The 13767-nt window shown below is 45.5% G+C and overlaps 1 protein-coding gene across 13 annotated transcripts in view; it reads right to left on the bottom strand.

Moving 5' to 3' along the window:
- LOC114877328 (uncharacterized protein CG43867) overlaps nucleotides 1-13684 on the bottom strand; it is a 72022-nt gene extending 58338 nt beyond the window's left edge. For 9 of the 13 annotated variants that reach the window (XM_029189744.2, XM_029189752.2, XM_029189750.2 and 6 more), the window contains exons 1-2: nucleotides 13284-13545; nucleotides 1871-3052 (exon numbers count right to left, since the gene is read on the bottom strand). In XM_029189744.2, coding sequence (XP_029045577.1) covers nucleotides 1871-2833 — 963 coding nt within the window. In that variant the 5' untranslated portion in view covers nucleotides 2834-3052; nucleotides 13284-13545. The other 4 variants (XM_029189746.2, XM_029189747.2, XM_029189745.2 and 1 more) reach the window with 4 other exon arrangements.
- Nucleotides 13685-13767: the final 83 nt, after the last annotated feature.

The raw sequence follows: 13767 nt of genomic DNA, 5'->3' as shown, positions 1-13767 counted from the left end.
CTTCCTCGCATCGATCTCTGCGAGAATGAACTAGATCTACAACGAAATTTGCAAACTATAACTATTATTTTAAATAGCATCGCTGCTATACTAAATAACAAAAGTTAAATAACGGATTAAAGGGATGTAAAAAGAGAAAATAACGATGGACTGAAGGTAAATAAACCAGTAACAACGTGCTCACAGCTCATCATTCCAGATCAACTGGTCGAAGGAACAGAGAAAATGTGGGCGTAGCTTGACTACTAATGACCTCGTTAAAAGACTTAGAAAGCAGCTCTAATGATGAGAAAACTTGCAGGACCCGATTCTAAAAATATTCAGATTATTTTCTCTGGAATTTTAAAATCACTACCATTATTAAAAATTTACAAATTACTTGGTGCAGAGTTCACAGCTATAACGTCTACTCAGGTAATCCGAGCGTTTATTACCGAGACCAGCAAACATAATCCATTTAACGTCATGAGAATTAAAAGTATCGTTCGTTTTTCTATTAAATCCTACGAACCCGAGTTGAGTGAAACTTTGTTACTCGAAAACCTAAGAATCGCGTAGAGAATACGTGTGTATCCTGCAAGACGCAACTAGTTGTAAAGGATAATCTAATCACCATTCCTTCACATTCAGGACGGTATTATAACGAGGCAACGAAGGAAGAAGTTCGAACCGGCACCGAACGAATAAAGGTAATCCCAGCACGCTCCGAGTTTCCCATCGGGCGAGCTGTTATTACTAAAAATTACGCAGAAACTTGGTAATTACCGTGGCGAGTAACGTAGCTCGTACGCGTTCAGCAACCCCGAGGAAACCTTTGAAACGAAAGCAACAAACCGGAGCTGAAATCGTACGAACAGCTTGCCAATCTCAGCCGGTAGCTGTAAACAAATCGATCAGGACAACGATCCCGGATCGAATCGAAAGTAAAAACGGCTTTATTTAAATCGCCAACAAAGAATATCTTTTTATTCTACTTGAAATATATCATTGTCTCTCGAGTGTGGGCAAAGCAAAGGAAGCGTATGATTCATTAGAAAAGAATGGAGCATTAGAAGAGAGAGTTTCGTCTGATTGAAAGAAAGACAGGAAGAAAACAAGGAGTTAAGCGGTGGCCGTGCTCATCCGGGTAAGTGATTCAATTCCGTTTAAGAGGCACGAGGGGTTCTGAAGAAGCAAGGAGACCATTCCAGAGCTCCTCCATAGCGACGGCTATGTGCCTTATCTAGGGTGGTCGCGTTAAATCGTAACGCGTGACCGTGCATACTAAAGACGTATGTACGTAAACCGGTATTTTCCCCATCCCTCGCACGATTCAACCCCGTCCACCCACTCAAATCCCCCAGCAATTCGTTTGACGTATGTCGAGTGTCGGATAAAACCCGACCGTCAACGATATAAATTGTCCCAGGATCGTAACGAGCACACTTTCCACCTACTAGCCTTCGAACACTTAAAAAGGGTGGAGAAGGCTCTAACTCCTCGGTCGTAATCAATTTGAACGGGTCAAACGAGCTTTACTGACCACTCCAAGTACGAATTTTAAATATCTTGTAACATAGCGAGAATTGGAAGAACGCGTGCAAGGAGTGCGTTCGATTGTCAAACGCGAGGCACCGCTTAGAAGAAAATGGTTATCGAGAAGGGGTGGCTTATTGGTTTAGTCACGGATCGTTTGTCGCACGGGATCGGTCCCACTGGGCTCGCCGGAAAATATAGGGCGAGCGAAATCTCGTCAACATCTCGTAGCAGCTTCTACATCGGTAACGCGATCAACATTATCCGGTTGATTATAATTCGCTAAATTTCGCTTGCTTCGAACCGTGCGTTGCAACGACTCGAAAAGGAAGAAAATAAAAGTAAAGAGACTGACCTTCTCGCGAAGCATGTCTCGCACCCTGGTGGCCTGGCTTCTGCTTCTGTGCAGCTCGAGTTGCAGCTCGAGGCACCTCTCCTGCCAATTAAGCTCCTCCACGGCGCTCGAGTATCCATCGAAGCTCTTGGAGGAACCGTAAGCGGGTCTGCTCTCGAGCTTCTCCTTCTTCGGGTCCGAGGTAACCACAGCAGCCGCTGCCGCAACCGCCACGCTTCTCGATTCCACGTACAACCGATTCTCCGCGAACAATCTACCGCCTTGATCCGGTTGCCTTCCCGAGAACGAGTAGGCTCGATCGAAATGTCCCCGTGACGCTGGTCCGGCATCAAAATTCGACCTGGACCTAGCCACCGAGGCGAGATCCTTGCTGTCGTAGCAGCTTCCGCTCGCGTCCAAGTCGGTCTGAGCTGCGAACGTTCGTTTGTCCGTGTATTCGACGTGTCCGCTCGAGTCTGACGTAAAATCGTACGGGCTACACTTTGGCTTCGTGTCCCTGAGCTCGACGTATCCTGCGCTTCTCGCGGCATCCGCGAATCCTTTGTCCTTTTGGAACAACAAGTTGGGAACGTTCACGTACGGCGAGTCCCTGTTGTGCACAGGCGCCTGAAGACTCGCCGAGGCCGAGGCGACGTTGTTGTTGTTGTTGTTGTTGTTGGCATTGTTGGCGTGTCTGGGTCGGGGCGGTGGTGCTGGAGCTTGACGAAACTGACGTGGCCATAATCGAGGACTCTCGGCTCCGCCAGCCTTGCCTCGACTCGATTCCGGCCCGGCTTGCTGCTGTCTTCGACTGCTTTCCGCTCCGCCAGCTTGACCGATGCCCGCGGAACTCGGCTCGTGAGCACGCACACCGAGCCTCGGGCTACAAGGGGCCGAATTTGAGCCGAAATCGGTGGCCAGCCTTTGGATCGGGTCGAGGAGCTGCGAGAGGCGACGCGCAGGTGAACCTCGTACCTCCTCCATCTCTTCCTTCGGCTGGCTCTGCTTCTTTCTCTGATGCTGCTCGCCGCCGTTGGCGAGCTCTCAATGCATCCCTCGGTCCCTCCCTCGTGTTGCCTGCTTGCCTCCAGGGATCACGTTGAAACGAGAGCAACCGACGTCGCGGCCATCTTCGGGCGATCACGATCTCACGCGTTCCTCTTCTTCGCATCCTCCATCACATCCTCCCGGCTACGCTGCGACCTGTAACAACAGCCACGCTCTTGACGCATTGCTACCGATCAACCCCTCGCACCTGTTTATTATACGTGACGCGTTTAAACGTCCCTCCGAGCGGTTTTATCCTCCCAACGATATCGTAATCTACCGTTTAGTATGTTAGACGTACTAGCTACGGGCAAGATTCTTCGTCCAACTGTCTAGCACGGTATAACAGAGACTTCTGGTGCATTACAAGCGATTTGTTCAAAGAATGTCTAGAATAACCGTGAATGTTGGGAACGCAGAGGATTACAACACCGTGATCACTAATTCGCGGCAAGTATTATCGAATGGTTGCTGCTTTTCAAACATCTTCGAGTTTCCCAACGAATACACCTAGTTATAGCGACGATCACGATTGAATCGTTTCTCCTATGGGAGAGGTTCGTTTGTCGTTGAACCAACAAGCTCGACAAAGTTGTCGACTTATCTCGAACCAACGACGACAAGTTTGTCGGACTGGTTCGCGGGTCGCCGTTGACGAGGTTAAAAGAGGAAATGGAAGGCAGATATTAACTCGCGGCGAGTGTTTGCAGTACTAAATTGAAAGCTGTAACTCTTTGGGGTGTCTCTCGAAGCGAAGCTTTCCTCCACCTCCGCCCTCCTTTCATTTCCTTGCCGTCTCGTCTCTTCTTCGGCTGACTTGCCGTGACGAGAGCAAAGGGAAACGAAGAACGAAGAACGAAGAAGGAACGGAAGAGCGGGAGCTCGCGACGCAGGGCTACAAAGTTTATTTTAAGGTCGACACTAAAAGGGGCCAAATGAAAAACCGGATGGAGGGGTGGACCGTGTAACGTTCCGTTCTGCAATTACCGCGGGCGAAACGTCTACAACGATGCCCGTTCCTCGCAAAGAGGACGACTGGCTAACAGGAAGCACGCTGCCAGCTATCAGCTCAGAAATTGTTACAGCTCCGTGCATCCCTTTGACGAGCAATTTAGTTAAGTTACGATGAAAGCTACCTTTCTACGTCTTCGAACGTCCAAAGATCTACGGTTCTACGAGGATTTTCTAACGATTAACCCTTTAGCTACGGTACGGTATAAACCATGCAGACGGTGCTGGAAAGATAACATCAAGCCACTCGCGGAGTCAAATAACGAATAACGAGAAAGGATTCTCTTGTTCGGGCATGCGTGAGAATTCCTAATCAGCATCTATTCGCTTAGATAGCCAGTCGATTCACGAACCCGATACGTCGCTGCCGCGTAACCAACATACGTAAGCGGGCTTCGTGCACGATTTTCGATACTCCGAATTAACCCTTTCGTTGTCGCCTCTGATACTTGCAAATCGATCGGCAATATTTAACAATTCTCAAGAGTATCTGCTATGCCAACGTTTACATTCCATCCGCCGACACGATTCTACCCTATTTACTTTAAAAAATTTACTTTACTTTGCTCGTTCGATCGACCGAGCAATTATGATAATGGAACTAATGAGAAACATCGAAAAAAAGAAAAGACAAAGACTCGAAATTATGGAACGCCACGATCCGAGTCAAAGGGACTTCTTACGAAAGGGAACAAGGGTGCAAAGTTTTTTCTGAACACAAGAGAACAGAGAGAAGCTGCTTTCAGAGAAAACAGTAATTATACAAATTGGTACCGCGGCCGGATACTGAATCTTCGTCTAGAAATAACAACGGTAGCTCGTTTCGTTCAAGTCCCTAGCCCTTTATGCCCTCGCTCTCTCTCCTTTCCTTCTTCGTCTCTGATTCATTCCGCGTTTCTTTTTTTTTCTGCTCGTGCTCGTTCATCTTATCGCAAGAGCGTGCCGCGACCTCTCGCCACGATGCCACTCGATGAAAGAAAAGCCTCGAGCTACCTGTGGCGTTTGCTCGTAGCTGATAAATACCGGAAGCGAGAAAGTGCGAAGAACAACGGCTGTATGGCACACGATTTCACGGATATTCGCTGATTGGGTCAAAAGACACCGATGGGAATGTGTTGCGGTTCCAAGCGTTCAACACCAAACACCAATAAGGATGTTAGCTATCGAAAAGGCAATCTCGAGTTAGAGCACACCAGTTAACCGCATCCATTACACAAATTCTCTGCTATAAGGTAGATCGTTCCTTCGAAAGTGGATACGGAAGGGGTTACGATCCTCCACACTGAATTAACCCTTCCGCGTGAAAATCGATACAGCGTATCGATGCTCGCACCTACGTCTATGTAAGAAAGTAACTGCTGAAAGCGAGTAACCGAAGCTACAATTACCATTCGAACTTGCGTTTTGCTGAAATTACGCGAGCCACGCGGAGTCCGAGAGAAAATATCCTTTGAAATCTCGATGAAGGAAGGTTATGCAATGCACTCGTAATCGCTCGCGTTACGTTACGCCGACGTAAGACATATTTTTATCCTCCACGACTGATCGGACCAACGGATTCAGCTAACTCGATCAATTTTAAGTCTTTGCAAATGACAGATTTTCTATTAATAAAAGTGACCTTCCGCAAAGTATCGATTCTTGTCAGTTTTCTAGAAGCCAGGACGTTTTAACAGATCCTCGTAGAAAACTCGTATTTCTTAGATTTTATTATTACTACACTGTAAATCTATCGGCTGTTATATCGGCATAAGTTGATTTTATGCGAACTCTCCTCTCGTTTGCTCTGGGAAAACGTATAAGCGTTCCTCTTCCATCGAAGGGCCAAGCAACTTTCTCTCCCTTTCTCCATCTTTCGCGCGTAATATCGTCGGTTTTACGAGCAAGCAGATATCTTTCTGCACGCGATACCGTGTACTTTTGGGATCGTCGTTTTCATGAAAGAAAACGCTCGTCGAACTGGCCCTCTGGATAGACAGGAGATATACGGCCGCAATAACAGGGAGTTTCGCGTATAAATCTGAATACCTACTCGAAATACCTAAATCTCTCCGATAAAATCCAAGTCTCGGACCGTTTCCTTGTTTCGCGAACATTTACCCGGCCCACCGCGAACTTTTCGAATACTGAAACGGCGGGAAATGCTAACGTTTCCGCATCTCCGTTTCCTCCCTAACGGCAAACGACCCTTCGATTCGCGCATCCATAAATTCTCGCTTTTTCCTTCGAAACACAGATTCTTTATGACGTAAGATTGAGAGAAGTTTTGAAAAAAATGCCATGCAGGATGCGCTAACTACAAGAGAGTTTCAAACGACTGCCTCGTTTGAAAGGAGCCGCGATCGATCGACGAGACTTAATTCTTAATCGTAATAAAATTACGTATTCATGGAAGGTCGGTTTGTTCCTTTTTTTTTTTTTTTTTTTAACTCAGTCTTCACCCTCGTTTCGACGCGAGTAGGCCTAACACAAGGAATACAGCACGTTCGGGCCACGAGTAGCTACATAATGTCCAGACGTATATAGCGGAGGTGGCACCTAGTGGTCCCGCAGAGTCCATGAATAAATTTCGAATTAACTTTCGAACGGTTTTCGCGTTATACGAGGCGCGACGGAAGCCCTCTTCAATCTGCCCGGATCCTTACAGGCAGACGTTATAATGCCAACCATCTACCCCTGCACTCTTCCACATGCAAACTACCCTCACGTGCAGACACTCTCAAACTACAAGCTACTTGCTTCAAAAATCACCTTCTTCCTTTTTTTTTTTAATTTCTTTTTAAGTACTTGTTCCACTGTGCACCATTGTAACTTACATACATTGAAACAAGTACGCTAGACGTGCTAGAAAAAGATACGGATGAAGATGTTATCTTTGGTTAACGGAAAACATAGCACGATGTTGTTAGTTTCCATGCAATTTCATCGGTTGCAACAAAATGCAATACCGTTCGCGAGGGTTCCACGCGCAATTACTGTTACGTGCATCGACGAGGAGAGAGTTCTGCAAGAAAAAGGAGCCGGTAACAAGGGGGCCACACATCGGTTCGAGGGAAACCAAAGAAAGAAAGAAAGCGCGTTGTTCCTTGAAAAGATCGAAGCTAACCATATGCGCTGTTTAATTGTTTTTGTAGAAGAATTAAATAACGAAAAATCAGCCTGTATACTGTCTCCTCTCGTTCATCTTGCTTCGTTTCTTCCAACGTTTTCCCACTTTTCCGCCAGCCATGCCTCACTGTATATTCCCGATGTATTATTTATGGCTGGATGGATCGGCGCGGAAACGAATCCGATTCTTTCCCGATGCGAACGGACAGCTTTCGATTCGGCGAGGTAATTTATTCGACACCCCGTGTACGCAAAGCTACGACCCGTTGGCTTCTTCAAATTCTACAGAAAAAGACGGAAGAGATGCCTTTGTCTTTCAACATCGAAACTCTCACCCCGTTCGTTCGATTACGTGACATCGAGGCTCTTCTACAAATCTTTCTCCTAGATTCTATTCGTTGTTTCCTCTTGTTGCTCGCGATACGCGGTTAGAATTTCGATGATTTTCAAACAACTATAATTTGACCCACCCTTATTAATTAGACAGAAGAGAAATCAGGCCTAACGCATTCCTCGTTCGTTCGAGATGCGTCTATTTCTCATTCTATCCGTCCTTCGTGTTGCTTCCCGTGCAATTTCTCCGAGGTCTAACCCGTTCGTGTACGGTGTAGACGCAGGAAAATAAAGGATGTCTCGCGTGGAGTCGCGTGCGAAGAAACTATCCCGCGGATACGTGAGGCGAATACACGGCCGATGCTAATTGCGGGTAGAAAGGGCATGCACCAAGCCCCGCCTCGAAAATCTACACGGCAAATATCCTCTGGACGAAAACTTACCAGCGAAAAACCACCTTTCCTTTCTCCTTTCAACTTTCTCCCTCGATCAAAGTGTACGCCCGATAAGCGATGAGTAATATTTTGAGAGATGAGTAATTAAGGAAAACTTATCGGTCGAACGTTCTATTGATCCATGACTAAACTGGCAACGATTACACATTCCTACAAACTACTTGTCGATTCCGAAAAACAAATTTACCGGTCCAAAGGCGACGGAATATAAATTTTCAACGTATAGTTGAAATTCTCGTTGGCAGGAGGAAAGTTTGTCCATTCGCCGCTCGCGATCCGCAAACGCGGAGACTTTGAGAAACTTTCGCGACCCCCTTTCTCCACGGGAAGAGGGTGGCCGGGTATCGAGAAACACGCGGAACAAACAGCAACTTTTCGACACACACGGAACCTGTTTGAATACCATACGAATGTTTGCCAGATTGCCACCGCGTCAACCCAGCAGGATTTTATGGTCTCGGGTCGCCCGACCATTTCACGGCTTCTTATACGTGAACCCAAATCTTCTAATAATCGAAACCGATATTACCAGGGATATCGGTCTGGCAAAAATTGTTCCGGTTCCCGCTATACCAACTGCTCCGATATTCCTCCGGTTCACACTTCGCAAAAAAGTCTCCTCCTTAGGGCTGATTTTACGAGCCTCCGAGAAACTCTTTTATGCGAAACGCGTGTGTGCGAGACGATAAAAAGGAAATGATACGGGAAACTCTGAAGGAGATGGGGAAAGAATGATCGGACTAAAGATATTTTTAAATAAAAACTATCTACCGTCTTACGGTTACGATGCGGCGAATGGGTTAAAAGGAGGAAATTACAGTTAATTAAGCGGAGCACGGTATGAATTAACACGACAGCCCGAGAAAAAAGAAGGTTGAAACTGTATCAGTTTTCGTGTTACGAGGTTAAATCTGTTGGAAAGAGAGGAACCTTGACTGGTCGAGCGATTCGTGCCATTTCGTAAATGGACAAGGGCCAGGTCAGTCAATGAGGAGACAGAAACTGTAAACTAGATACCGAGCCGTAAAGTGTGTAGCTCGTTAAAATGATTTGTCATCGAAGACGGCACTCGGTTGGCTTATCGGGATTCGAAAATTGGCAAGGACGTGCCGTAACTGAACGCTGTCCTTGGCACGCGCGAAAGTCGAACAAGAACATGAGTCATAAGGATACGATACGATACGTGTTTACTTCCGAACTGTATTACTGGGACAGGGTGGCCGACAACCGGTGATAAATCCTTTCTAAAAGCCTTACCATATCCTTTCGCCTACTTACGTTACTCGATAATCGGTCAATCACAACCCCTCGAGTCGCTAATCAAGAGGTAATAACGATCCTTTTCCCTCGCGGATGAAAGGAAGTACATGAAACCGTGAAAGTCAATCTTAACAATTTCAAAAGTTTCCTACTTCTGTATAATTCGAATTACGTGGAAACAGGCGAAAGTTGAACAATCTCGAAATCCAACGAAAGCAACTTAAACGGCAAGAACAATTACCAGAGTTAATCGGCGTAATCTCGCTACCGAACCGAGTGAACGCCATTAAGGGACATTAATAATCGTTAAGAAAGCGCTCGAGCGTTTCCGGCGCAGGTAAAGAAGGCCGGTAATCGCTCGAAACCATTAGACTACCTACGTAAGTCGATTAGACGATGACGCGAACAATATGCGCGGCATTTCTGTTCAAAGGGTACAGAGAGAAACAAGAGCCACGGATATCGTGTTTCTAGACGCGGCTCAACGAGACGCGACGAGACGAGTCGCGGGGCTCAGATTTTCAGGGAAAATTAATTTCACCCCGGGACAAACGGTTCCTAATGTAATTACTAGACTACAGGGATTTTGATCAACGATACGGAGCTTTCACCGACCGAAAATTTCTCCTATCGCTCGCTACCAGATTGAATTTCAACAGCAACGAAACACGAAAATCCCAGCTACGTTTTCTTATATTCGCCTCGTGAATCATCCGCCGAAAGTTGAACGCGTCTCCCGGCGTATCTGTCACGTGTATGTATGGCTAGCCGTGTAACAAGTCGTAATTCGATTCCACTATTTGTCTATGCACGTTCGGCGTAACGAACATGGCCGCTTTTTCACATCTCGTGACAATGACTGAATTTATATTCAGAGATTTTCTTCGCGAACCTAGCTTGTTTTCCGAAACACGCGCGATCCATTATATGCACTCTTCGAATTTCAAAACACGATCAATTTTATAATTTATAATTCGACGCCTGCGCATTGTACTTCTCCATCGATTGTTTCATCTTTATTTTTCTCGTTTCGAATTTTGAATAAGAACAGCTGACGGAGGCGACCGAATGTCAAATCGTACAAAAATGGATCATGTATCATATTTCAATGGAACCAGTAATAAATACGATGTTAACAACGCCATAATTTTTTAATGGTTTTTTTAAAGGTTAGGTGTCTCTGGTTTTGAAAGATGGCTGATAACCTTAATCGTTCGTGAACGAGTACATGTTTAATGCCACAATTCTACGGTTAAGAATTAATAAATTATCTCGTACCTTGCTGTATTTATTGAAACGTTTCGGTATCCAATCAAGTATGAAGACGTTCACCTTGCGTGGTTAGGTCGAAAACGCCGATCACGAAGAGCACGAACAGGTTCGGTGAACACACACATAACACAATGTTTCAAATCCGGTCAATCGTCATGCACTACCGTGTAAAAACCGAAAGAAAAAGGAAGGAAAAACAACTCGGAACATAGACTCGCTGTGTTCTCCGAAGTAGAGGTTCAATGACCAGAGATAAAACGAGCGGCAGCGTCCCATCGTAAAATCGGAAACCATGCTTCGGCTAGCATTGAAAGGCAACCGGAAGACGGAAAGCGAACGCGAAGCTTCGGGGCTTGTTTTGAAAGGCAGATTATAAATACCGTTCGAGCGTGGAAAATGAACGTGGTTTGATTAACCGCCGAATAGAAACTGACAGCAAAACCGTTCCGTAACGGTGTTGGCGCTATGCGCAACTGCGCTGCGCATACGAAAACTGAATATCTCGATCGAGCGGGTCACGTGACTGGGAAAAAACGCGGGAAACGTTATCGACTGGACGTACATCGATTTATATCGATCGTTCGATAAAACGCTCGACGAACGATTCTACAATTTTTGAAACACCGTAATAATCGTAAAAGGGATTTAACTGATATTTTTCCCATGAAATTCCGACCAACGATAATTACTTAACGAATCCATTTAACCGTGACGCAACGATCGAAGGGGAATGTGCGAGGCGCGATATATGCAAATCGACGCGTCACGCGTAATTCGATTTTTCTTCGTTTTATATCAGATTCAACTCGTAGTTACGGTCAATTACAATCGTTAAATATTATTTTGTTATAATGTAATGAGCACCGCTCACGTTACATGGCCGTGGGCGAGCATACGAAAGGTTGCATTTTGCATAAATTAGCTATATAGTTGTGTCTGCTTCGCGTGGTTGCACCGCGTTATTGTCAAAATAATGCGGGAGCAGGTTGCCGCTACAGGCTAGATAAAACAAATAGTCCTCCGACACGGAGTTGTATATTCGACCTTTGCCGAGCAGCTGAACGCGCAATTGTTTCAAGTAAATCGTGAAATTAAACACTGAAAATAAGAAAGCTCGGCTACCACTTCCAAAGCGAAGCGAGATTGTATCGCGTAATGCTAATGCGTGTTGTGATAACGGAAATAAACCGGGTAAAAATGCAAGTTGAAAATTAAAGAATGTTTCGTCTATCAGATTTTCGCTCGACGTTTTAATTTTCGCATAGAAATTTCATATTCAATACGGAAAGACGCATTGTTCTTTTTCATTTTCGTCGTTCTTGGATGGTCTTGATTACCGGTTACCATGATATTTTCAAAAGAACGGATCTCGTAATTGAAACGTACTCGTTGACGGGGCTGGTTTCCATTGAAACGTTTTGAGTGCGTTCCACGGAAAGAGTTAATACGCGTAATAGTACTGTTGGATGCGAGAACGGCCTCAGGACACCGAGGGCCCATTTTGCATAAAACACACAATTAGATTCGCTGTTCTTTTCTACCTATGCCCTCAATCTTCCAATTTTTACTGCATACGAAAGAAACTAAATTAACCTGCAACGTTAATCGTAAGACCCTTTTTGCATACAACGGTACAATTTTGTAGAAAGAAAATGAGCGTACCTTCTCTAGTGGGACAGTCGGTAAAAAAACAAAATGAAAGAAAAGGGGAATACGTAAAAAGAATGTAAATGGTGGGCTGTATTAAACGCGGTGCCGTTTTCTTATCATCATTTATTAAAAATGCCAGGTAAGCGGAACAATGCAAATGGTCTCGTTATGAAATACTCCTCCTACGTAATTCTCCTGGCCTGACGTTTGAAAAAACGAACACGGTGAAGTGAGGTAGAGATCGCGTAAACTTCGAATGAAACAGAGTATAACACGGCCGTTAGGTGTCTAAGAAACACCGTGTTATACGAAGCAAAGGATGCCAATCAGTCGTTAATTAAAATATCTAAACGTTTCACGTTTCTAACAAACATAGCAACGAGCGAACTGTCAAGATGATTATTAAAAAAAAAAAAAAAAAAACAGAAACGGATTGGCACAACACACGGACCGAGGGGACGCGGACCGTCGGAATCGGACACGACAGGATGTAACGGGTAGTGAAACTTGACATTGAGAAATTTCGAAGGATCATGAGAAGGGAAAGAAAAAAGAGAATCGAGGGTTCGAAAAAGGTATCGAACTGCTTCTATAGAGTAATTTAAAACGAGTCGGAGGCAACCGAACTAAAATATGTCGTAGCGTGTTACTACTGGTGTGCCTAAAGGCGTGGACAAAAGATGAATTTGAGACCGATGACCTTTCTCCTCGAAGAGAGAAACAGAGAGAAAGAGATGGTACAGGGGAAAAAGAGTGAAATAGTGAGAGTAGAAGGGAAGAGGAAGAAAGAAAGAAAGAAGGAAAGAAAGAAAGAAAGAAAGAGACAGGTCAAGAGAGATCATTCGAGAAGGCTCCGTTAGTTGATCAAGCGCGAAGGCTATTTAACATTCCCGTGTTTGGAAGGACGCACTTTAGGAATCGCAGATGTTCAACCGACTGGCAGTGCTAGTTTTCAAACTTGTTCTCGTTGCTCTCGCTTGATCTTTCCGTTTCACGCTCCTTCTCCGTTCTCTCTGCCTCTCCATTCTTCTCCCCTCCTCCTCGCGGCTGTGTTTTTTGCGTGACAAACCTACCCGTGAAAGACTGGCCGAAGTAGGTACTTGGCGGCAGCGACCAGAAGGGTTTGTCGGTAATATTCACTAATCGAGGGATGACAGCTTTGCACAACAAGTAGGTCATACGCGATAGTTAACGCGAAGGAACGACAGGTTGACACGGAAACGATTTAACAGTTTCATTCGAAAGTGAAACGACGTGTGTGGAACACGTAGGCGCGTGTTTACGTCGGTGGAACTCACCTCGGCTCGACGGAGACTGCGGTAACGGCTCGTAACGATTTGAAACGAGCGCACTGAGTCCACTCCATGCCTGGTACACGCACGGCCACTGTCTTCTCAGCCGTTATTTCCTTGATTTTTAATCTGTACGAACACTCGTGGACATGCTGTCCCTTGTTCAACGCGGATAAAGATCGTCGGCGCACACTAATACCAGACGGTCACGACGCAGAGGCGCGAAAAACGCGAAAATCCCGACGGATCCGCGGTATATTGTCACGAAATACGTACCGAGTCGGCAAACGTCGGGCTGCGACAGTGGCGACCATCTGCGCCAAGCGGTCCAACTAAATTCTCTAGCCGCTGAACGAGTCTGGGGATATCCCCACTCTGACGCTTCCTCCCCACTCTTCGCGCAGCACTTTCAAATTCGGATCAGCTTGGGCGGTATCGAATCTATTATTTAATTATAAAAATAGTTATCTTATTACAATTGTAATAAATA

Source organism: Osmia bicornis, chromosome 6 (genome assembly GCF_907164935.1).
Source record: "Osmia bicornis bicornis chromosome 6, iOsmBic2.1, whole genome shotgun sequence".
NCBI lineage: Eukaryota > Metazoa > Arthropoda > Insecta > Hymenoptera > Megachilidae > Osmia > Osmia bicornis.
Note: the sequence above shows the minus strand (reverse complement) of the source record. Positions and strands in the feature narration are given on the sequence as shown.